The sequence below is a fragment of the Megalopta genalis genome, chromosome 5 (assembly GCF_051020955.1).
Source record: "Megalopta genalis isolate 19385.01 chromosome 5, iyMegGena1_principal, whole genome shotgun sequence".
Classification (NCBI taxonomy): Eukaryota; Metazoa; Arthropoda; class Insecta; order Hymenoptera; family Halictidae; genus Megalopta; species Megalopta genalis.
The window spans coordinates 15,578,472-15,601,723 of NC_135017.1; the positions used below are offsets into that span (position 1 = coordinate 15,578,472).

The 23,252-nt window shown below is 46.2% G+C and overlaps 3 protein-coding genes and 1 long non-coding RNA gene across 8 annotated transcripts; 2 read left to right on the forward strand and 2 right to left on the reverse strand.

The window, feature by feature from the left end:
* Positions 1–1,381: 1,381 nt before the first annotated feature.
* Positions 1,382–17,954, forward strand: LOC117226753 (uncharacterized). 3 transcript variants are annotated; one of them, XM_076522123.1, is made up of 16 exons: positions 1,382–2,521; positions 2,653–3,836; positions 3,921–4,222; positions 4,314–4,765; positions 4,881–5,140; positions 5,892–6,071; positions 6,179–7,804; positions 7,985–8,102; positions 8,434–8,563; positions 8,886–9,383; positions 9,899–10,083; positions 10,470–11,003; positions 11,068–11,140; positions 11,222–11,394; positions 15,897–16,184; positions 16,725–16,813. In XM_076522123.1, exons 12-15 carry the CDS (start codon positions 10,935–10,937, stop codon positions 16,152–16,154), a joined length of 573 nt encoding a protein of 190 aa, XP_076378238.1. In that variant the 5' UTR covers positions 1,382–2,521; positions 2,653–3,836; positions 3,921–4,222; positions 4,314–4,765; positions 4,881–5,140; positions 5,892–6,071; positions 6,179–7,804; positions 7,985–8,102; positions 8,434–8,563; positions 8,886–9,383; positions 9,899–10,083; positions 10,470–10,934; the 3' UTR covers positions 16,155–16,184; positions 16,725–16,813. The 3 variants fall into 3 exon arrangements, with proteins under 3 accessions (XP_076378238.1, XP_076378237.1, XP_076378236.1); XM_076522122.1 differs by having other exon boundaries at positions 1,383–2,521; positions 15,897–16,175; positions 16,725–16,858; XM_076522121.1 differs by having other exon boundaries at positions 1,394–2,521; positions 15,897–16,038; positions 16,725–17,954.
* LOC143259510 (uncharacterized) lies at positions 10,522–12,517 on the reverse strand. The gene is made up of 2 exons (XR_013033471.1): positions 12,388–12,517; positions 10,522–12,326 (listed from the first exon to the last, which is right to left on the reverse strand). It is a non-coding gene; the product is annotated as an uncharacterized LOC143259510 (long non-coding RNA).
* On the forward strand, positions 17,787–21,536 carry LOC117226752 (sin3 histone deacetylase corepressor complex component SDS3). 2 transcript variants are annotated; one of them, XM_033481406.2, is made up of 10 exons: positions 17,787–17,927; positions 18,016–19,778; positions 19,907–20,030; positions 20,099–20,162; positions 20,224–20,337; positions 20,410–20,611; positions 20,687–20,867; positions 20,927–21,044; positions 21,105–21,189; positions 21,278–21,536. In XM_033481406.2, the coding sequence occupies exons 3-10, from the start codon at positions 19,907–19,909 to the stop codon at positions 21,371–21,373; spliced, it is 984 nt and encodes a 327-aa protein (XP_033337297.1). In that variant the 5' UTR covers positions 17,787–17,927; positions 18,016–19,778; the 3' UTR covers positions 21,374–21,536. The 2 variants fall into 2 exon arrangements, with proteins under 2 accessions (XP_033337297.1, XP_033337298.1); XM_033481407.2 differs by having other exon boundaries at positions 18,016–20,030; positions 20,951–21,044.
* LOC117226754 (uncharacterized) lies at positions 20,153–23,178 on the reverse strand. 2 transcript variants are annotated; one of them, XM_033481412.2, is made up of 7 exons: positions 23,034–23,157; positions 22,805–22,966; positions 22,579–22,735; positions 22,324–22,505; positions 22,113–22,239; positions 21,879–22,051; positions 20,153–21,811 (listed from the first exon to the last, which is right to left on the reverse strand). In XM_033481412.2, the coding sequence occupies exons 3-7, from the start codon at positions 22,720–22,722 to the stop codon at positions 21,727–21,729; spliced, it is 711 nt and encodes a 236-aa protein (XP_033337303.2). In that variant the 5' UTR covers positions 22,723–22,735; positions 22,805–22,966; positions 23,034–23,157; the 3' UTR covers positions 20,153–21,726. The 2 variants fall into 2 exon arrangements, with proteins under 2 accessions (XP_033337303.2, XP_033337302.2); XM_033481411.2 differs by lacking the exon at positions 22,805–22,966 and having other exon boundaries at positions 23,034–23,178.
* Between the last annotated feature and the right edge of the window lie 74 nt (positions 23,179–23,252).

Consider the following 23,252-nt stretch of genomic DNA (forward strand, 5'->3'; position numbering starts at 1 on the left):
CTTTCTTTTAGATTGCCTTTGAGGCAAACACGGAGCGTTCCCGGGGAAAAGAACGCGCTTGTTGCCCATGCCTGCTTTAAGGAAGCAACGTGCACTTATTTATAATAAATAATAGTAAACAGTAAGTGTACTGGAAAAATGAAAAAGTATACAAAAATTGTAATTTTCTTTCGGAACCACACGACGGAGTATCAAAATTTTGTCTGTTTCCAGTATCCTTCGAGGAAACAGTGATCCTAGTACATCGGCCAGGATGTCTTCTTTTTCAGTCGTGCACTTGCCGAGGGTGCAATTACACCCCAGAACATCACCGGGTCCAATGAAACAGCTGACAACTTATGGCGGTGGATAACTCTCACACATGCAAACAAATATACATGCATCCACGCACGCACACAACCGCGTGATGCCAATAATCTTCTCCTTGGATTCTTCTCGATGGAATCATCTTGGAGGACGGAATGCTGTGGCGTCGACGACCGGGAAAGTTAGCAAGTTGTACAGTGGACTTCGTATCTCGCGAATTTCCATTCCCTACTATACAACCTACTACCTCACCCAGGCGTCGTCGCTAATTATCCTCTTCTCTGGAACAATTTTTAATCCAGCTTCTCTTTTATTTGATCGATTTTAACGCCAAGCCGGTCGAGTGTCTCGCGCAACACTGCAAGTGCTCTTTTATCGGGCTTAGTCATTAAGTTCCGTTACTATTTGTTAAAAAACATTACTCATTGCCGGAATAAGATGAACTTAACGGAATTTACTTATGACTCGACCTAATAAATAACAGTATACGAGAGCGAAGGTAAACGCACGCTTCGTTGGTCAAAAGAAGAACAATCAAACGTCCTATGCGATTACTTTCTCTCTTCGGTCTAATTGAAAGCGATATCCTAACTGAAGGGGTCTCGGAAAAGCTGATTCTGTGCTTTAAGTTCTAAACCGATTGTCGCGTAGAGAGGGTAGATTGTGGTTGAAGGACACAGCCTCCAGTTCCATCAGGTTTAACAGAGACTTTTCAAGGTCTGCTCTTTCTCTATCTCTCTTCCTCTCTCTCTCTCTCTCTCTCTCTCTCTCTCTCTTCCTCTCTCTACACGACAATGTCGGTCTTCCTGATTCTAGGTACAGGTCCTCCCGCCTGGAGAACCGGAAGCATTCTTACAGGAGAGCAGAGAGGTGTCAAGGGGAGGGAGAAGGGTTCCGCCGAAAAGCTTAAATGCTGGCCTGACTACATGTACCGGTAGATAGGAGCTTGCGGTATACATATAAAAAAGCCCACAAGTTCGGATCTACGGGTTAGTATCATCAAGTATAGCTGATTACGGCTATCCCTGGCTAGCTTCATGATGTTTCCCAGTTCTTCCTCTCCGCCGCAATCTCTAAAACTGAATAAAACGCACTTAAAACCGTTACAGGTACTTTGTGCAACCTCTCATGTTACTATTTGAATCTTCAGGATCAAGTATAGCTTTAGCCAATTTGTATATTGCAAGTATTATTATAGCATATTGTGTATACTCAGATGTAAATTCAGATCTGGATAGGAGCTGATAGCCTAGTGAAAATCAAACGTTATCTTGGCAATAATTTGCGATGGCCAGTGGACGCTTGATCCTGAGAGTAGCAACGAGGGCAGTCAACGAAATTAACGAAGTTAAAGGAGTCTTTCTTAACAAGATAATCGGGCGGCATTGTAGCTGTCGCGACAAAGAGGAACCGTTGAAATCCGTTTCCACGCTGACTCTCCTCTTGCCTCGAAAGTGGCCTCTTCGTGATATCGATGAGAGAAATTTAGCGTGATCCTCGGCGAGTTTCTCACGCACGAGCCCTGGCCTGGCCACGCCGCTGCCACGCCGGGTAGAGATCAGAGGGGCATAGAAAAAGAAGGCCGGGGATCCTACAAGAAACAAAACCAAGAGAAAGAACAACAAGAACAAGAGGAAGAAGAAAACGAAGAAGAAGAGGAGCAAGAAGAATATACGAGAGAGAGAGAGAGGGGGGGGGGGGAGGGAGAGAGGGAGAGAGAAGGAGCCGGGAGAGTTGGTAGACTCCGACGTTGTAAAAATCCCCGGGCTGTTCCCTCGTAGACAGTTGAATGGCCTCTGCGAGAGCAGCTCTCCTTGCACGGCCCTAAGGGATGTTAGGCACCGTTTCCAACTGACCGATTACGCTCCTCCGCTCGTTCCCGGTTATTTCGCTTGACTTGCGGACCTCGGCGTCCCTAAAACATGCCATAAATTAGACAATAAGTCGGGAACCAGTCTGTTAAGCGGATCTTCTCTCCGGCCAATATCGATTAAACCTGATTGACCATGAGACTCAATCCCAACCGGAGAACATAGATATGTTCTATTATCTTTTCTCATTGTAGATACAGTACTATCGTCTTTTGATAGATGCCATTTAAAGCGTTCTATGTTGTTCGTTGTGAATGTATCTTAAGGACAGCCGAGTTAGTCTGGAACGGGCAGCGGTGGGAACTCATCCTTGACTCGATCGTCCTCTACGGTCTCCATCTACGGTAAGAAATGAACACTTTCAATTTAGACTCCTGGGTCACTTCGGTAACTAGAATAACATTAGGTATCGTATAGGTAGCAATAGGTATTTACGTAAACAAAAGAACATATTCTAAGCATACTCTGTTTGTAGAGTCTTAGCCCCTGGAGAAATGTACCAGGATCTAGGAGGTTGGAGAACCGTGAAAGTAGGATAGCTAGAGGGAGATCAGAAGTCCTCTTCTCTGGATTTTTCTTCCAGTGAATAGAACGGAAAGCTGTCCGACAGAGAGGGAAGAAAAATGCAGATAGAGAGGTAGAGCAGGGGACAAAGGAAGAAAAAAGACAGGAAGTTGAGCGAAGCGAGGAGAAAGGAACGGAACAGCCGTGAAGTGGAAGAAGAGGATGGAAAGCGGCTAACCCGGACAGGGACGCGGGGGTAGAGACGTAATCACAGGGGCGTTGAATTAGGGATGCATCCGAAGGGAGTGGGGAATCCGACGATGAAGGGGAAGGGGGCAGTCGACGGTAGAGGACCGGGGTCACCGCCATATTATATTTAGCGAGACGCAGCCGTGTGAATGAACTGCATATCCCAGGGACGAGAGCGCGCGTTCTAGCAGACTCTTATTTCGCGGGATATTCGGACAAATTGATTATGCGAGAGCCTAGTAAGTCCTTGGAACGATTCTAAATTCGTTACGATCTCCGAGCATGGACCCTAAACCAGCAAGGAGTCAACTCTGTCTGGTAAAGACCACTTCTCGGTGTTTATTCGCGTTCGAGTCGGAACAGTCATCGAGAACAGCGAATGAGAGAAGCTGGACCAATCTCTGGATCGCGTAGACGCAAGCATGGCCGCTAGCCGTGTCTATGTTGTCTTTTCTGTTAAACAGACAATTGGCAACTATCTGTGCAAGCTGTAACAGCGGCTGGACTTTTCTATCCTATTAAATAGATGATCGCAAACATGGAAACAGGGACAATGGGAATACAAAATGGCGCTCGATAGATTTGAAATCCTTCAACTTAGAGCAAGTCGAAGGGCTTATAGTATTGAAAGGGGCAGATGCGTTAATGGGCATTGTTTTCGCATCAAATGTGCTAAAATGTTTAGGTTCAGAGTTCCCGGGAGGCTGATTCACCACAGTGTAATTCAGATTGACAGTTATAACTTATAACTGACGGAACGGTCGTAACGTCCGGTGGGTGCAAGCTGCGACACATGTTCCGATAAATGTCCATTGTTCCCAGCGTCACCCTATAAACAATGCACGCTGCCTGCTCTGGAGCGAACTGCAAGGACCTAGCAGTGCTAATTTGAAACGGTCCTCTCTGGTACAATGTTCTTCGTCTCCTATTACACTTCCTACAAGATTGCCAACGTGCCTGTTCATTGCTGTCTATTTCCACTTGTTGTAGGAACTAGAGTTCTATTATCACTCGAGAGCCATTAAATCGACAGAGACAATGCTATCGGTAGGACAGATCATTTAAGATTTTGAAACTAAAGTTTCAGCTGTGGCTTCAGTTGGAAACGATTCTACTTGGAATAGTTCTATAATAATACAATTACTATTTCCGATTCGGTGGAGGGTTCAGGCTGAAGAAGACAAGGTCGACGACTGATAGATAATGGACTCAATTGGATCGAAAGTGGCTGAACAGGTGGAAGTGCAACCTGGCACTGCAGACGACTGACGCCACTGTGGCGTCATTCGGTGGTTCGACATTCTAAGATTAGCTCTCTATTATTAGCCAGATGGTACTTTTACCTTCGTATAGGCTTCTGAAATTTTATGATGCTTTCAGCAGGAATCGTCACCGATGGAGATCATCCCTGGGAACAATATTCAGGGGCCTCAGGAAATTCAGGAACGAATTTCCGGCGATCGTGAGATCTCGGCCGACTGCACGCGCTCTAATACCCTAATCTATCGACGGAGATAAGCCGGAGAAGCGGTTTATCCTGAGAGAGAAACAAAGGAAAACCTCGGGGAGAGTAGATTGCGGTGAGGAGAGACATTGCCACGGCACATTTGAATATCCTGGCGAGCTCGCATCGCCCGTAGAACTGGTCAATCCTGTCCTGCGGGGACGAGAACCACGAACCAAAAAGGACTAGCCTGGAAGCGTGTACTCGTGTCCTGAGAAGCTATCGGGCTAGCTGTGTGTATCGGCCGATGTCGATGCCGATCTGTACATTCTAGAAAACCTAGAAATCGGATCGAGTTCATGCTTCACAGGAACCTGAAGGAATGCGAGAGGTAGACGATTTTGAATCGCAGATATACTAATTTATTGCTCGGAGAATTCTTCTACATTCCTAACGAAAAATATTACCGTATACAGAGTAAACTATTTTCAACTCCGCTCCATTAGCAGGTTGTTTTAGGGATCAGGCTGTCTTGGAAATTCTTGTCATCGTTTACCGATGTTTACCGGCGACGTAACGCGGGTTTGTCACGCCATTAGGAACTTGAAGATCTCCATCTGGCTGTTGCAATGCAGACCCAATTCATAATACCATGGTACTCGTTATTCTCAACGTTATCGAGAAGAGACAGGATTAAGAGACAAGATTAAAGAATTGATCATAATGACCTTATACTCGATTGTTTTCTGCAGTTTTATTTAACATGGTAAGGGCTTCCATGCAGTTATCATACCGATAATTTACTTTCTATGAAGCTATTTAAATTCAGAAAAATTAATGATGCAAAGAAGTTAGCTCAGGAAATGCATGCGTTGGACAATGTTCGTCACTCACAATCAGGAAATCAAACGATGTTGAACAGAGAACGAGAAAGAACGAGATAGAGAGAGAGAGAGAGAGAGAGAGAGAGAGAGAGAGAGAAAGGGGAAGGGCTGAATGAAAGCAAGAGGGTGGGGAGCGAGCGAGAGAGGGGATCCCGAGAAAAGGATAGAAAAAAAGGGACACCATAGCTCGATTTAGTACTCCCATACGCCTATCCCCGCCCACCACATAGAGCAAACCGACCAATCGCCGGCACGCGTTCTACTAGAGACCGGCTAGATCGAACGCACGTTGTGTGCACTCTCTCTCCCTCTCCTCTCGTCGCTCACGAATTGCAGGCCTGGATGGGTCCTCGATGTGCACGGTAGCTAGCCTCCTAGAGAACCCAGGACGGTTCGATAGCTGCCCCCGTAACGATTTTTCAAAATTTCCTGGCTTCCCGCGCTTTCCTGATCTAACTATGACACCCTCGGAACCGTTCTTCGCCCTTAGAATTACATTTTAGTCGACTCTCCGAACATCTCTAAAATTCAGGAGATATTATTTTCTGTGAAAAAATGTTAAATAGAACTATCCGGATAGTTAAACATCGACTAAAACTATGCAGCAGGTTCACTGGATTCCTCTACTTTCAGCACAACGCTCCACCGTTTGCGGAAGCAGTGTTCTCTCATCGACGGCCAACAGCCATTGTTCTCCAAACCGACGCCATTTTTATTAGCGAGGAATATACCGCGCCTGGGCCACCTTGAGCGATTATTAAAAATAGTGATCAGCGAAAATAAGAGCTTTCTAAATTATTAAAGAATGCGAAGGTAGATTCTTGTTCGGTGAACTAGGTGTTCTAATTGGCGAACAAGTTTGAAAGTATTGGACAATCATTCATGGACAATTTGTTAACTAAATATTACTCGATTTCCAGGTAAAGGAACCAACTTGGAAGCACAGCGAAAGGTCAGAGTTGCGAGGCGAAGAATAGTATGGTTTTCGACGCTTCTATTAATGAAACTCGATGGAATGAGTCGATGGTACTTTAAGCGTCGCGACGGTGACCCACGCCAGCCGATATTGAATTATCTTTCGACGAAATGACGGGGATCACACCGATAGACGGAAGTTTATCGCGGAAAGAGGACCGCGTACAGAGCGTTTCAGCTCGTTATCTTCGCTCGTTTATTTGTATCCTGTCGAACGTATAATAACTTGTATCTTTCAACGTTTCCTACGGTGTGCCGTGGACACCGTCCCGATAATCGGCCGGTTTTATTACGCTCTCAACGAGACGGACTCTCGAGAGCGGGATTATAACCGTAGGAACGTACGCGTGAAACGATACTCGGCCAATTGGCCGTCTAAGCCGCGTTAATTGCACCTGTTCTAGACATCGGCAGATATGTAACCGTGCACAACTGTCAATGTCGAGATCGGGTGATGGCCACTCCGACGAAATTCTACGCGTTTACTCTTTTATTCTCTTTCGAAATCGAACGGCCACCGTAAAAAATGCTCGGCTTGTCCGATGGCGAGTGAAAATCACAGCCGGGATTTTATGGGGACAGCGGGCATCGCTTTATGGCGCGTCGCGACGCCGATCGATTCCATAACGCGTTCCTTTTGTCTTCTTTGTCTGTGATAAATTTATAAAACGCACTTTTTCTTTCTCGTTGCGAACGTCTCCGGTAACGCCTACGAATCGTATCATCGTGCTGCGACATCGTTGTTCTCGATCGCGCCTTTGAGAACACGTTGACACTTTATACTTTATACTAATCGTTCGTTAATCAGTCACGCAGGCGATCGAAGTTCCTCTTTAACGGGAGCAGCGGTTTTCTGTGAAATTCGAGGAAACGAGATTAATTAAAGTGCAGGTCGCCCGGTGGTTGGTATCGACGGTACTGACCTGAGTCACTGTGCAGCTAGACGAGGGCTAGTTTGATATGTGTGCGAGAAGGAGAAGGAAGAGAGAGAAAAAAGAGAGAGAGAGAGAGAGAGAGAGTGATAATGAGAGAAGGAGAGAGAGATAGAGAGCGAGCGAGAGAGCTGTGTGCCCGTGACGCGGTTGGAAATCGTGGCATTGCACGTTGCACCGGTTTGCAGCGAGGCGTTGCACGCGCACAGGCCACACGCAACGCACAAGGCTTGCGCCAGACAGTCTGTTGCACAACTTAGGTATTGATCTTGCCCGGAACTAGTTTCCGTTTCCGTGTTCAGCCCGTCTTCATCGTCTTTCCGTGAAAACAACCGTCGCACCACCGATCCAGGATCGATCTAGAATCGCCGATTCAATCTTCCAAAGCTTCCACATGGTCAAGCTTGGAGCTCCGGTAGTCTGCTCTTCGAACAAATATTAAACTCTAAATTAACTTCAACTTCTATGGATGACTCGTTTAGGTCAAAGAGCAAGGTACTCTGGTCACCGAGCGAGAACCATTTTTAATGGAAAATTCAAACTACCAATGTTTAACGTACTTGGGTTACCATCGAGCTAGCATACTCAGCAGTTCGAGCAGGCTGTTGATGATTTCAATGGCAACCGCCCGACGCAGAGGTAAATCAATAGGTATTAAATAGCGAGATATTGTATCGCGGTAATGAATCAATCTACCGGGTCGCATGCGCGTTCAGCAATAATCAAAATCTACAACGAATCTATGCTGTTGGGCGGTCTAATTCCGCGGAACTATTTGCTTCCCGGCTCTAATACTATGTCGTGAATTCTCTGTTCTAGAACTAGGAACTGTTTTCGACCGACGCGGCGACACACAGGGTTTAGAGCGGAGCGGGTTGGAGCGGAGCGACGAACAATCGCGCTGCAACAGCGAGCGCGAGTGCATTGCACCGCTGAGGTATTGATCTCGGTCGCTCGTGTTTTTTTTCGGTCGGCTGTCCCTTCCTTGAACCTTCTCCCTTAAAGTTTCGCGGCGTCTAGCTTCTATCCTCTCGTTCTTTCTCGCGAACCGCATTTCCCTCTGACCCTCCTAGTCGGGAACCATTTTCAACTAGCTTCCGCTTCTGAAACGTTCCCCGGCGATCCCGACTGCTTTACAGGGCCTATGGAAAATCCTTGTGCGAAAATACTCTGCCTAAAACGTGTTAAGGATTTTTTAATACCAGGATCATTTTCCCTGATCCACAATCGAAAGAGATAAATGACTATTTTCTTTTTTTCTGTTTTAGACAAGCAAAAGTATGAGAGCTTTTATTGTTGTTAGAAGAGGAATAAACGGTAGAAAACTGCGCCTTTTAGTTGCTAACAATCGGGGACGGATAAGTTATCGCTCGCCGAACAACAATGCTTGCCGCAGCGGTAAGAGCATGCCAATAAATCTCCAATTCTTGCACATTTATCAGTCGAACTTGATCTTTGTTTTGTCCAGCATTTGTCGTTTCTTTTCGATTCATGCCACGTGCATTCTTCGGGAACTTAATTTTGTTATAGAAATTCGATTACCAAGCGAAAGTAACTTAAGATACCGATAAAAACTTCGTAGCAAGTCGAAGTAATTTAAAGCTTAAAGTTCCATGCTTTTAAAATTGCACAAAGTGAGACGGTGTTTGTCTAAAAGAAATATTTGTTTGCTGCCTTGTCCGTGGTTTGCGACACGCTCTGTTCAGAGAACTGTTTACAGAAACAGTGCCGGTATCCACCCACGATAAAGAGGCACACAATGGAATATCACAGTCGCTTCTCTCGGAATTCCAAGCCATTAAATCGAAATAATCGTAACGAATCCTCGTCACTGCGCGGAAGGACAAAAGCAATTGTGATCGACTGTCGGATTGGTCTCTCTTTCCTACATTCAAATGATTTTAAAAATGGCGGCCGGTGTCGGGGAACGGAGACGACTGCTACGTAGTTTCGAAACCATTAAATTTATCTAAATACGCGGATAGATTAACTATCGTAACTATAACTATATAACAACTGGTAACTAACGTATCGGGAGCTACAAATTTCTTTTCTACGTCTAATCGAAGAAATTTCATTAATTATTTACGATTTATGGTTTTTGCTTTGACTAATCGATAACCGAAAGTGGATATTTGGCGCGCAGGCAGCGTCGGCAACCATTTACATTTCGGAGGATCGCAATGGTCTCTTTCCGTGTAATTATCGGTGAGAAAAGGTCAGACAATTATCTATAATGTTAAATGTATTCACAAAATTCTAACAAATTCAATATTCTAACAAATATTGATCGGAAAGCTAGCCCTTTGGGTTAACCGTTCAGCGTCTATTAGGCATTGGTTAGATCAATTTTTCTTGAATACATTAAAGGATTGCACCGGATCATTCAATTAAAAAGAAATGCAATTACTTTGGAACTGGGATACGTGGAATATGTTTGCTACTACAGTAAATTCTCTGAAATTGCCCCTCAGCATGTAAACAAAAATGAGGAAAATACGATTATACGTTTATATAGTGTTGTTGCTCGTATAATCGTATCTTCTCTCTCCAATTTGTCCATTTTTGTTTACAAGCTAAGGGACAATTGAAGAGTATTTACTGTATTTCTGAATATAAATTATCTACAAAAATCCTCGAAACTGCGATCGAATGTTACAGGTTAGAATTCAGTGAATCCTCAAAGATGAAATGGTCGCAATTAACAGAAATAAATGATATTTACTGATTCAGATTGTGGAACACGAGAAATCGTTGTATATTATGCGTTTCGTTGAAGGAGAGAGGGAGAGATAGAGAGAGCGAGAGAGCGAGAGAGAGAGAGAGAGAAACACCGTTGACTGTGCACGGACCTGTCAAAATCTGCGCATGCGCGGTGCGAGGCGACGCAACAACAGGGGATGTCATTGACCCCAGCCGTATGTATTCAGCGAGAGAGGTTAAGGTTAATTTTATCGCTGGATGGCGAAAAATACTTCCTTCCTCTACTCGCCAACCGGGATTTTGTCTGCGAAAATCACTGCGAGAGGATCGAGGACTGTTTCCATCGACGAGAAACAGTCCGATCTGCTCTTGAACCTAATCGCTCCGTAAATAACGCGTAAATACGCCTGATAATTCGAGGCCAGTCCCGGTTCACAGAACGATACGAACACCACTCCGTTATCGCGATTGTTCCTCCACGACAAGTACGTCCATTTTTTGCGCGCCAAACTGATTTTTTCCACCGTATCCCCCCTCCCTTTGAGGTTAGGTATGAATATGCAGATTTACATGCTAAACATATTTTGCTTGAAACTTGCAGGAACATGCGAATAGGGAAGGAAACATAGGCAAGAAAGAACGACTAGGAAAAATAAAGTATTGATTTCCCTTTTATTCTACAAAAATGTACAGTGTGACGCTATCGAGAACAATATATGTAGCGAGCACCTACGTTTGCTGAGAGATAAACGTAATTTACCAAAGAGAATGCGAAGCTAGCTGGCAGGAACTTAGGGCCAAGAAAGTAGCCAGTTGTGGCCCCAGGGCCTAGGTTTAGAAAAACTGGAAAAATATTCGCGGTCGATACCACGTGCTGTACAACGCTAGGATAGATGGGTAATGAAATTTACACCGATCGTTTATTATCGAAGCCGGAGCGTTTCCCGATGCCGCGACGACCGCAGGGAATGGAAAACGATATCGCGAAACATCGACCGCAGAGACCCGCTGTCAGGATGATTCGAGGCGACGGAAAAATGGGAAATGGATGCCTTGTTAATCCCCGATGATTCGTTTCGAGCCCTGGGTCGATAGCAGCCAATCTACTCTACGTTTATCGTTACTCTCGACTATTGTAACTATTTTCACTATTTTTTTATTTATGTCTGGCGGCATTTACTTATTTTAATTATCTACAGATACGGTACAGTCGCATTTTTGCAAGGATAATTGACTTGAAAACGCAAGGACCACCAAACACGGGAGACTCGGGTGACTATTTTGGATGTTTATTGTAAAATTCTGTCGCGATATCGCCATTAACTATGACTTACCTCGAGGACGCTACGGCAGAAGTTCCCCGAAGCTCTACGAATCGCATCAGGTATCCTGAGGTATCCACGGAGCTCCTGAAAGCCACAGGACACTACGAGGACACTGCACACTATCACAAATCGCGGCACACGATGCACAGTAGCAGCAGCAGTAGCAACAGTAGCAGTAGCAGTAGCAACAAGGGAGAAACGGTAAAACCCGTGTGTAGTCGTATGAATCCGGGGAGGCACTGCCACTTGGCCGTCGAGAGCTTCACTTCGGCTACGTGTAGTTCCTCCTTGGGCATCCTCGCGTATACAGCCTCGCGTCACGATAGGGCAGACGACAGCTCAGAAAATTCACCGGTGTGCTTTCCGGGATAGCCTTGAGAAAAATGAGCCTGTTCGAGAGTGGAGAGGGTCGCGCGGGGGTAGGAGAGAGAAAGGAGTGTACGAAAGAGAGAGAGGAGAGGAGGGGGAGGGAACAGTTTCTTTTCGGGGGAGAATGCAGCCGAGAATTGATAGGTGGCGGAGGAGAGCTTGGGCGGGCAGCGATTGGATCGGAGGTGGGTCGAGGGGCAGGCCGGGGCTCTCGAAAGGGCAAAGAACTCGACCGGCTGGAGCGCGTTCGAGGCCCGAACAACACTCTAACTTCTCTCTCTCTCTCTCTCTCTCTCTCTCTCTCTCTCTCTCTCTCTCTCTTGGATATAACCGCGCGCAAGACTCGGCTCTGCTCGGCTCGGCTCGGCTCGGCGCGGCAGGACAAGAATGGGCAAAACGCTACTCTTGCTCCCGGGGGCTGCACGGGGATGCTTATGGTGGCCCGAGCAAAGTGAACCCAACCGAGCTTTGGAACACTGTGGTCTGCTCTGGCTCCTCTCTACTTTTCTCTCTGATTCTCTCTGCTCTGAGTCTGCACGGTGACAGCGACAGACTGTCGGTAGGACGCCACGGGCAACGACAAAGCACAGCAGAGTTGAACAGAGCCGAACTTAACCGAGCAGCTAGCGAAAGAACCGATCGTTGGGATGGTGGAACGCGGACTAGAAGAACGAACGAAGCAGCTAGAGCTTGCACTTTCAGTGATCAACAGGGTACATTTGTAATCTGATTGTATCGTCGACTCTCGAGCTTCCCAATACGTCCTGAACAGAAAAATGTTTTCTGTACTTCTCTATACGTTCCGGTCTCAGCATCAGGCCTTACCTCGGCATTTCCTAAATATCTCCGACGAGGACCTAGATCGGCGAGGGCAGCGAGCGTAGCTGGTCTACGAAAAGAAATGACAGATATCAAAAGAATGATGCGAAGATCGTAGGGAAAGGGTGAAGGAGGCCTCCGGACCTCTCATTTTTACTTCCGGACGAGGTCGAGGCACCTCGTGCGGAAAAACCGACACGACGGGGTCAGACGGCCGGGTTCACTGACACGGAGAGAATTTGCTTTTCCGCGGGGGTGGAAAGTCGCCGGGGAAGAGATAGGGGCGGGGATTTCGGAAGAGGGGGCGGCGGCGGAGAGGGAAGCTATCGACGGGGTACATGTACTTACACGCTAGCACGAATTCGGCGCGAAGGAGAACTAACCGAAACGTTCCTGTAGCCGTGTAGAGACTGCCTCTCGGGCGCACATGGCTGTCTTCTTCGTCGCTCCGTCGCTGCTTCTTTTTCTCTCTTTCCGTCTCTCTCTCTCTCTCTCTCTCTCTCTCTCTCCCTCTCCCTCCCTCTCTCTCTCCCTCGCCCATATGCGCGCGCGCGTACATCGTCCTACGAACACACCGATGTGCGCTCGCAGACGTCGCACCCCGTCCATCTCTTCCTCTCTCTCTCTCTCTCTCTCTCTCCCTCCCTCCCTCCCTCCCTCCCTCACCCCCTTCAGCCGGTGGTCCGTCGCGTTCCATCCGTCTCTGTTCGCACACAGCTCTACCCGTGCGAAATTCACAGCCAGTGGCGTAACCAGTAGGGGATCGCCGACCCCTTACAGTCTCGATCTTGTACCCCTTCTACTGGTGAACAGCGTTGCCACTTGCCAATGGCGTTGCCAGTTCGTTGCAACGAGTGGGAGGCAACCCGTTAACCACCCTCTCTCTTCTCCTCTCGGAGCAGCTTTATCAAAGGTTGTCTTAGAAAATCAGCCAGCATGCAGCGAAAATGCCCACCAATCGTCTAATGTCTCTCTACAATTTTCAGTATTGGAAGAGGACTCCCATAGCTGGCTACCGCGATCAGGAGGAGACGGTGCAAATTTTCCTGCGGTAGTTGGTCGCCATTTGGAATTGCGTAGGATGACATATGAAATGGCGGGACGTCGGTGGAGTATGTATCGGTACGGCGACGGGACCAGTTCCTTTCCACGAGGATCTAGAATGGATGCTAGGTATCCGCACGGCGGTGCGGAGCAGAGAGCGCGAGATCTTGAAAAGTGCAACGGATGATATCTTGTAGCCGGGCTGCATATAACGCGTTCCACCCGTGGTGGGGGTGGAGGCAGCGGAGGCCAGTTTTCTGGAACGTGCACCAGGTCTGCCATCCGGCAATTTTCTTTCTCTACCTCCAAATCTTTATCTCCTTGTTTCGTGCGAGGCGTCTCAGCTTCCCTCCTCGTCCTGCATGTTTCGCGGCGCCGATCTTGAAACGGAAAGGGAACGACCGGTGCGGCGAGCCGAGTCGAGTCGAGCCGAGCCGAGCCGAGTCGAGTCGAGCCGAATCGAGACAAGACGAGACGGTGGTAGAAGGCGGTCTCGAGATCGAAATCCAAGGAATCGAAAAAGTCTGGACTACACCGGAATTTTATTGATTTCGAAAAGATTCCAAAAGGATGACTCGGTAACCTCGTTGATCTAGATTTTCATCGAAACAGTCCAGCAAGTACGGGGTCTCGCGCGATGCTAATCGGCCGTGAACATCGGCAGTCGAAGGATCATAAAGCGTATCTCCGGCGAAGAGGCCGGCTACGTTAAATATTTGTCGTCACAGGCTTCATTACTCTCGAAAGGTTGATCAAGGGGCTGAGAGAACGCGGCCCAGGAGTCAATAAGCACGAGGGCCGAATGTTGGAGGTTTCGCACCGCTGAAACTTTGATTCGAGCGAACATCGCTCGAACGAACGTCTCATCTTGTCCAAAACGCACCGCTTCGGATCACCTAATTACAATGCTGATCGAGAATCGCGTTTAGAAATTATAGAGACCGTTTAACTTCTAAGTAAACGAAGCTCGAAGAATCAAAGAGAGAACGAAACGGGACAGAAACTTGTATTTTGCATGAAGCAGCAACCCGTACTAATAATATTCATTCTTTCTCGCTGCATTGTTACCCCCGCTTCTCCCTCGATCACTGCTGTTCGACACTGTCACGGATAATCGAGGGTGAAAGAGCGAGCAGGCACGGAGGGGACGAGGATCGGTAGAGAGACAAGCAGAGACGGGGAGAGAGAGAGAGAGAGAGAGAGAGAGAGAGAGGGGGAGGGAGAGAGAGAGAATGGGCGAGGGGCAGCGAGCGTGTGCAGTTCTCGCGATCCAGCGTGCGTTGCACTCCGTAAGAAAAAACATCGTCCAGGCGGGCCGAGGAAGGAGGAGGTGGGTCTTCGTGCATCTCCGGTCCGCGTCGCCGCTTATATTGATCACGAGAGAGTGCACGATATTCGAGAATACATTATACGCGGACTCTAGCCTAGCCGGACCGCCTATAGTCGCGCGGAGTATAGGCGGCCAGGCCGCTGCACTCTGGCTCCCCCGACCCCGTGGCCCTCTCTCGGCCGTCTCTCACCGCCATCTCACTCGAGTCTACCCGACAAACCCTCTCTCCCTCCCATCCCGCTCCGTCGTTCGTTCGTCGCTCCAGTCTCTTCACCCCGCTCTCTCGTTCTTTTGATTATCTATCCGTCCTTGTCCGTCGCGTTCTCATCCCCGCGTTTTCCTCCCTCGACCAAGACGGTCTCTCGGTTTCTGCAACTTTGTCTAGCGATGGGCGCCATCCGGTCTAGCTGTTGCGAGTCCCCGAGGAATATTTCCACTCTCTTGTACGAAATTCCAAGCGCATTAAGCGCCACGAACGCAAAGACTGGCCTCGATAAATCCTGTTTTCTGTGGTAAGATTGTTACCACGCGTATGGTTTATATTTGTGCAGCGTCGACGGAGACGCAGGGAATGTCTCGAACCCATCGCTACCTATGCCTCGCTCGACTCTCCCTCCGAAACACACAGCTAGACTGCTCGATCTCTTTCCGTCCCAGGCGCTCGGTCTTCTTTTTCTCCGTCTCGCATACTTGCCCCAACGTTGTGTTCCTCTCGTTCTCCCTTCGTCCACCAGTGCACATTGTCTTCCCTCCAGCTCGCTCCTCTTTGTCGTATAACTTCTACCTATCTCTCTGGCGCGGTGTGTTTTCTGTCGTTCTTTTTCTCCCTAGCTCCCTCTCCGTTTTTCTCTCTTCGAACCCTCTACCGTCCTCTTCCGCCGATCCTCTCTCGGTTTCTGCCCTCTACACCCCCGCCGGAGGGGCGATCGTCGAACCGAACCGAGCCGAGCCGAGCCGAGCCGAGCCGAGCCGAGCCGAAACGATCTTCCTTCGACAATGTCTGCGCGCAGAGAACTCCTCTTTCTTCGAAATTTATCGCCCGAATCCTGCGAGAGGAGACCTCGAATAGAAAACAAACTCCACGATTTTCAGGAGTTCCAAAACTAACTCGCTGTCCTAAACACAATTCTTCCGATTGCAGGTTCCGATCGCAGTGTCCGATTGCATTGGCTCCACCGCTCTTGCTTGCTCCAGCTGCGACCAGATAGGACGCGGAGAAAGACGTCAGGAATCCTCCGGTCAAGAGAGTCATTCGAGGGACCATACTCTACCAAAACACGCGGGTATTAATCCAGAAGGTTCTTCGCAACATCCCCCGGGAGTCTCCCCACTTGTCGAGAAGGCGCAGACACTGAGGACGGAGATGGAGGGGAACGAGAGGGCGAGGGAAACGGGCTAGGCGCGGGCAGGGGACTGTCGGGTATGCACGGTAGGGGCAGGAGAGGACCTTGGCCTTTTCGCGGAGCAAAAATAAAACCTGTTGACACCGAAGCCCCGCGGACGCAAAGGAACTTCTCCCTTTCTCTCTCTTACTCTCGTTCTCTTTCTCTCTCTTTCTCTTTGCCTCTCGCCCCTCGGTTGCTACTCATCGTCTTCCCCTTCTCGAAGCCTCTGTTTCCAACCTCTTGAGTGTATGTCTCCTCTGGCCGGGGTGCAATTTCAAAATTTCGCCGTGGGTTCTTATCCTTTTATTCCACAACGGCGCCCCTATTCTCGGGAAACCGAAAAATCGCAGAGCCATTTGTACCCCGAGTTTGAATTAACGCGCCCATCGTCGTCGCGTGATATCTACGCCCCCGCTTCGAAAACCTGGGGTTCTATCGATGAATAGCGGTCGCTTGAAATCCAAAGTACTGTCTCTAAATCGCAGGGCTAGATGTGTCCTCTTAGAAATTCTCTCTTCTCTCTCTCTCTCTCTCTCTCTCTCTCTCTCTCTCTCTCTCTTACCCCTATCAACTACGTGTTGCAGTATTACTGGTTGAATGCACGCCGTTCCGTCAATTTCCCCTGGAGGACTACCTTCTGGCTACCAGCTTGTTTGTATGTGCGCGCGTGCATGAACCCGACGCATCTACCTTGGCTAGACCAGACGACCGAGAGACGATGAGAAGCGCTCTGCGGTAACCTCAACCTAGCCTTCTTGCAGGGACCGTGGTCTTTGACCGAGCTCGCGATAAAATGCACGAGCACAGGAGCCCCGCGTTCGCGTTGTTGCGCTTCTTCTTATAAATCGACAGGCTTTTGCCAGAAGAAATGGAGCGACGAACACCTGCTTGCCACCATCGCGATGCGTTCAACGACGACCATTCCTAGATCGAAGCGGAAGGAGACAGGGCTGCATCGGAAAAATTCGGATTTGGCTTCGGACCAATGAGAGGCCAGGTGGGCAACCGATGAAAAACCGTGCCACGGGGAAAGGGCCACGCCTGTTGCCGTCCCGGGAACCTTAATGGGGTCCTATGAAGCGAACGGGGCCCCGGTGCATCTGCATCCGGGAATTACGACGCACTCGTTCGCACAATTGAAAACCGTCGAATATATACAGCGATTCTGTTTCCTCCGTTCCTGCTTGTTGCGAACGGTCGCAGTATCATCGATTCGTCCTGAAACACGTGTCCTTTACGCCTTAACTTCTGCTAGATGGCTGTCCATTGTTTTCGGCTGTCCTGGGCGAAGGATGAAAATGCGCCGGCTGCGAAAGTGGCAGGGATAAAGAGAACACCGAAGACAAAGAGGAACTGAAAAGGAGAAGAGAGAGAGAGAAATGGTGCGTCGGTTAGAAAGAAAAGAGAATAAGAAAGAGAGAGAGAGAACCTTGGCCCACAGGCCTACTGCAGCGCTAGCTGCAGCCTGCCTGGCTGCACACAACGCACCGTACCTCTGCCATTCATGTTGGAAACTCCCTGCGTGTTCGTGGGGTTGGGCCAACAACCGCCGGAAAAATTTCTTCTCTCTCTCTCTCTCTCTCTCTCTCTCTCTCCGGCAATGCAACTGAAATGGCCCCGCCCCGTCCCATCCCGGTACCGCAGTGTAGGGAGAAAAAGTTGATCGGTCGCGCTGCAATGTCTACCAACCGCACCGGCTTTGGTAACCAGGTACCAAAGTGAACCAATGATCTATTCACAGTGAGGAAAGATGCTTTGACCATGGAGCAATTAATCGAGTTTAAACGGTAGAATAAATATGTACACATATCGAATGTAGTAAGCAGAGATGATTTGTTTTAGCGGCAATTTACTATTTCAACGTGCATTTTTCAGCCACTGCATACGCGTCTAGCTAACGCGCTCACCTCGATGCAACGACGCCTGGATACAATGTGCAACGAATGAGGCAACGTTGTCGAGAATGGAAAAGCATTTTGGAAAAGCAAGAAACAGCAAGAACTTATTGGACAATCTAGTAGTATACGTCAGGTCGCCGCTCCCCGAGAGATCACTGCCCTCGTACGCACACCCGGTGTGTGCCTTTTCCCGTTCCTTCGTCGTTTGTCCCTCCATCGCGGGAGCCAGGGACGTAACGCGAAATTCGCGAAGCCAGCGCCGGCCACGGAAAAGCTCCGTTACGAAAAATTGATACCGGTACACCTGGCATACATGCTGCGAACGGTCTCGCTTGCGCAACGATTATCCCGTGCGAGATTCGACAACATATTTTCTCAAACACTCCAGAAATTGGCAACGTACTCCTTAAGGAACCGCCTGCGTATAACATTTGAACGTGTATGAAATCGCAAACGTCGAACCCATAAACAATCGTTGACCGGTCATGCAAAACCGTCGCAACTTCCAGAAGATAAATTACGTCTGTCGGGTATCTGTCAGCCGCGCTCACCGCGTGAAATAAATACCTTATGGAGTTACAGCTGATATATCGACGGTCTGATTCCGAAAGAACGTCTGGATGATGATTCACAGACGAATTAGCACCGAACAGACACGACAATGATCACTCATGAGAACATCGAATTGGTGGACTCGTCGAACCGATACCGGTCGATTGAGACGTGCACTCGGTGTGTGTATTCGCGTAACAACTGTCTTCCCCGCGAAATCACAGTGCGTGCGGAGACTTAGGCGAACCGACAGACAGATCGCTGAAACCGTAGTCTTTTCGCGGGAGATCAGCCAGAGGGTTTCACAGACCCCTTGGCTCGAGACACGTGTGCCTGTGTACGTGACGAGGTGTACGTACACTGTACATACGTCAAACGGTACACATACGCGCGACTAGAGAACAAGATCTGGACGAGCCGGCGACGAGACGACGATTCCATTCGACCGGCGGCACGCGTGGCAACGCGACGACCAAACGGCGCAACGGCGCCATCTGTATCGCGAAGTTCACAGCGAAATTTAGCCGCGATTTGACCGACGATTATGGCAGTCTAAAAGGGATTGTTACGTCCGTGAATGCTGTTCCTTTGAGATAGAATATTTAGACAGAGGATCAATCGGTTGCAAACGTTTTCTCTTGGTTCCTTAACAATGCGTACTCGAAATTATTCTCAATATGTGCACAATAGACAAAGCGAGCAGTACAAGTATCGATGAAAGAAAATTCAAGATTGTCAAAGTACAATAATTCCGAAGAAATTTGTATTGTATAGGGGGCAGTACCTCCTTGATGATATTGCTGGTGCCATCTACCAAAAATTGCCCAAGTTTATCGACGAATTAGTTCCAAATTAATTTTGCTCTTATAGAAGATAGCAGCCTCGTTCTCAGAAATTTCTTGAAAATATTCCAAAACATTCATTTATAACGAAGTGATAATTCTACATAATTAAGATGTTTTTCTTTGGATATTACTTACATGATGCAATATTTAATATTCCACTTACTTCTTGAATTAATTTCTATTGGAATTATGATACAATAAAGTTCCCTCGAACTTTTCAAGGAATGTTATTTAGAACGAGTGAATAAAAGTGACATTTGAGTGCATTTTCTTAGCGAGTGATTTCTCCTGTATTTGTTAATCTGCTTGCTATTTTTTCACTTCAATTATTGTAGTATACACTGTAAGAAATGCACCTGAACTCATTGTAGTTGTCAGTTATCTAACCTCTATAGAAAAGAACTGTTTATCCTCTAAGTTTAAATTTAATATCATTGAATGAGAATTAAAAAATGATTATTTCGTTTTGAGATGTTGTACCAAGATTCACCGTTTTCGACCATGTATGGTCAGGATGATTATGATATTGATGAAGACAACGAGGAGTATTTAGAAGATGATCGTGACGCAGAAGAACAAGATGAAAGCGATGAAGGTAATAATTATTAATATAAAATGTAAGCATCGAGCAAATATTTTATTATGATTTATACATACCTTTAGACACCGAAGAAGCAAGTGAAACGGATGTGGGAAAGTCCGAAGAATATACAGAAATAAAAGAACAGTGAGTAAAACGTTTAATGGATCTTAATTCGATGGTTCGATGATACAAATCATTTTTTTAGAGTATATCAAGATAAATTGGCCAGTTTGAAGAAACAATTGCAGCAACTGAAGGATGGTACCCATCCTGAGTATAATCGGAAGTTAAAACGCTTGGAGGCTCAGTACAAAGAAAGGTTGAAAGTTTATAAATATAATGTTGCAATTAGCTGTACATAAATTAGACTAAATAGATTTAATTCACACAGACTAAGGTTGAATACAATTTACCGGGAATACCTAACCGAATCGGTGGAAAGGGACTACATATTGGAGAAGAGAGCAGCAGTTAAGGAATTCGAAGAAAAGAAAATTGACCTGAAGGAGAACCTGCTAACCGACATGGAAGAGAAAAGGAAAATGATAGAGAGCGATCGTCACACTATGGAACTCACAGGCGATTCGATGGAGGTGTAAATAATAATAGAATTCTTTTTCAGTTGTCATTCCCTCTAGCGTATATGTACTAACTTTGCCATTTTTTAGGTGAAGCCTGTAATGACACGAAAACTGCGTAGACGTCCTAACGACCCTGTTCCCGAAAAGGTAGAAAAACGAAGAAAACCTCCTCCCGCGCAATTGAATTATCTCTTAGACGAAAAAGAGATTGAGAGCGATTTAAAAGCTATTAGCCGCGGTAAAGTACTGCCCACTGTTCGAAAACCAGGTACTGATTGGAAATTCCAAGTCAATATGCATGGTTTAACGACATTCCTTTAATTTTAGCGGTTTTTCCACATTATAATACAGTAAATATGCCTTCGCAACATATTCCTCCAGCTTCCGAGACGCCATTAGTAGAGACTAGGATAGAAGATGGAAAACTTCTACACGAGAGGCGATGGTAATTTGTAATAGCAATGAAAATTTCATGTAACCGATAATATATATTGAATAATTACAGGTTTCACCGTGGTCAACCAGTCTACGTCGAAGGGAAAGATATGTCAAGATTCGCAGCAAATATTTCTGCCATCGGAACCGAGGCTGTAAGCAAATAATTGTTATCGGTACTCAACGAGCTAATTTATCCTTTATTATCATATTAATCTCTGTAATAATCTACTTGTTTGATAGATCTGGGTGAAGAAGGTTTCGGACGGGAGCAAAGTTCGGATATACATATCTCAATTGAGTCGTGGGAAGATATCGATTAAAAGAAGAGCGTCCTAGTGGGGAACTGATCGCTAATTAGAGCGGAAAAGTGTTCAGTTATTGTTAAGCTTGTGATATACTAGACTAATAGATTTGTACGTCTATTTTCGAAATCAAATAGAGTTTTTACTGTACTTGTCTTTTGCAACCAATAAAATTAAAGCTTTCGGTGACACTGGAACGGTAAGCATGAAGCTTTTTTTATCTAATCCTAAATAAGGAAATCCTGGATAAGGATTCTTCTTTACGTGTATAAAAATTTGTATTATGTTACGAAGAATACAGTTAAGTTAGCCGAATAAGATGATATTAACGCAATACGTAGTTATGTGCAATTTGTAATTAACCGCTAAGCTATAAACGAATCTGTATCACTCAGCCATCATGTCTACACTGAGACAATCTTCACCCATATTGCTGGGAGAGGTTTCCAACTCTCCGATTTCGTTAGATTCGCTGCGAGCAAAACATTATTATTACAGAATTTCGATAATTACTATGATACTTTCAGACAATTATTCACCTATCCAAGGAAGGATCATTGCTAAACATCTCTGTGGGAACTGTAGGTGGTGCTTTTTCCGGTACTAATTCCAAATAGGTCTGACGAGACTCTAAGTGTCTTTCCACTTCTTCCGGCGTCATGTGACCATCGGACATTAAAGACATCGGTACTATATTATTGGATGATTGTACCTAAACAAGTGCAGAAATATTATACAATTCTTATCGGTGATATTATTATACTATAACTTACTATAGGTGTACTATTTGATTTTGTCACTTTAGGAGTGGGTTTCTTCTTTTTAGTGGCATTGAAAGATTTTGTTACTGTTGGCATGTGATGTGAAGTATGATTGCTAATGCCTATCTCCATCTTTTTCCTTAAAAAAAAAAAGAGAAAGGAAGGAAATATTAATTATTGGTGTAAGTAATTTAAAAAAAACAAAGTTTTTTCAGCTACATACCTTTTCGAGGTATCCATACGAGCAACTTCTTCGTCGGATGACTCTGTTTCATCGCTTTCACTAAACGAAGCATCTACCTTCTCATACTGCAATAAACGATCCAAAAGAAAACTTTTGTCCCTATTAACTTTAAGGAGTTTCCTTTGTGTTGACCTTAAAGCTTCTTGGAAACACTCATTCTCCTAAATAGAGCATTAAATCATTCGATAAAATACTAGATAGTTTTATTATAATTATAATTGTAAGTGCACATACATAAATTAGAAATTTTAACTTCCTCTTAAGATTCCGATACTGATCCTTGTAATTGGGCACTTCTTCTTCTGGGCTATCCTCGTCATCGTCTTCGGCATCTGCATTGTTGTTTGCAATTGAACGACAATACCATCCTTCCAACATTGATCATCTGCAACTGAGATAACGCCGTAAAGTTAGAGAGTGATTGTTTACCAATCCGTTAATTACATTGGTGACACTTAACGAGTTCCCTCTTTGCTTTACAGTTATTAAAAACACTTTCACGCAATCGTATCAGCACGCGTAATAAATTAAATAAAATGTTTTCTGTCAGTATTATTCCAATACTACTTAAGGTTAAGTCCTCGGCGATAGAAGATAAGCCGTGAACGACGAAATGTATTTCCTGGAAAATCAGAGTACACTTGCTGACACTCGACAAAATTACAATTAAAATAAAATTTCAGTAATACCTTCGCGAAACTTCCGAATGATTTTTCCTGTGTCGTAAGTCGTAAATAGTTCAGGCGAACGATTATTAGGAAGATAAATAAGCTGTTTATGACTGGCTTCCATTCTGAACTTCTTTACCGATTCTACAGTAACTTCGAAAATGCTACCGTCCGACCGGAAATGTTCTATCACAGACTCATTATCGACCTTACACAGTGTTTTCGTTTAATCGTCAGAGA

Bases quoted from the DNA above. Each gene is read 5' to 3' on its own strand.
- LOC117226752 (XM_033481406.2), top strand. From the start codon at position 19,907: ATGTTGTACCAAGATTCACCGTTTTCGACCATGTATGGTCAGGATGAT. The intron at 20,868-20,926 runs GTACTGATTGGA...CTTTAATTTTAG, and splicing joins GCCCACTGTTCGAAAACCAG to CGGTTTTTCCACATTATAAT. The intron at 21,045-21,104 runs GTAATTTGTAAT...GAATAATTACAG, and splicing joins CTTCTACACGAGAGGCGATG to GTTTCACCGTGGTCAACCAG.
- LOC117226753 (XM_076522121.1), top strand. From the start codon at position 10,935: ATGATTCGTTTCGAGCCCTGGGTCGATAGCAGCCAATCTACTCTACGT. The intron at 11,004-11,067 runs GTAACTATTTTC...AATTATCTACAG, and splicing joins TATCGTTACTCTCGACTATT to ATACGGTACAGTCGCATTTT. The intron at 11,395-15,896 runs GTAAAACCCGTG...TTCCGATTGCAG, and splicing joins GTAGCAACAAGGGAGAAACG to GTTCCGATCGCAGTGTCCGA.
- LOC117226754 (XM_033481411.2), bottom strand. From the start codon at position 22,722: ATGTTGGAAGGATGGTATTGTCGTTCAATTGCAAACAACAATGCAGAT. The intron at 22,506-22,578 runs GTATGTGCACTT...TGCTCTATTTAG, and splicing joins AGTTAAAATTTCTAATTTAT to GAGAATGAGTGTTTCCAAGA. The intron at 21,812-21,878 runs GTGAATAATTGT...TTTTGCTCGCAG, and splicing joins AATGATCCTTCCTTGGATAG to CGAATCTAACGAAATCGGAG.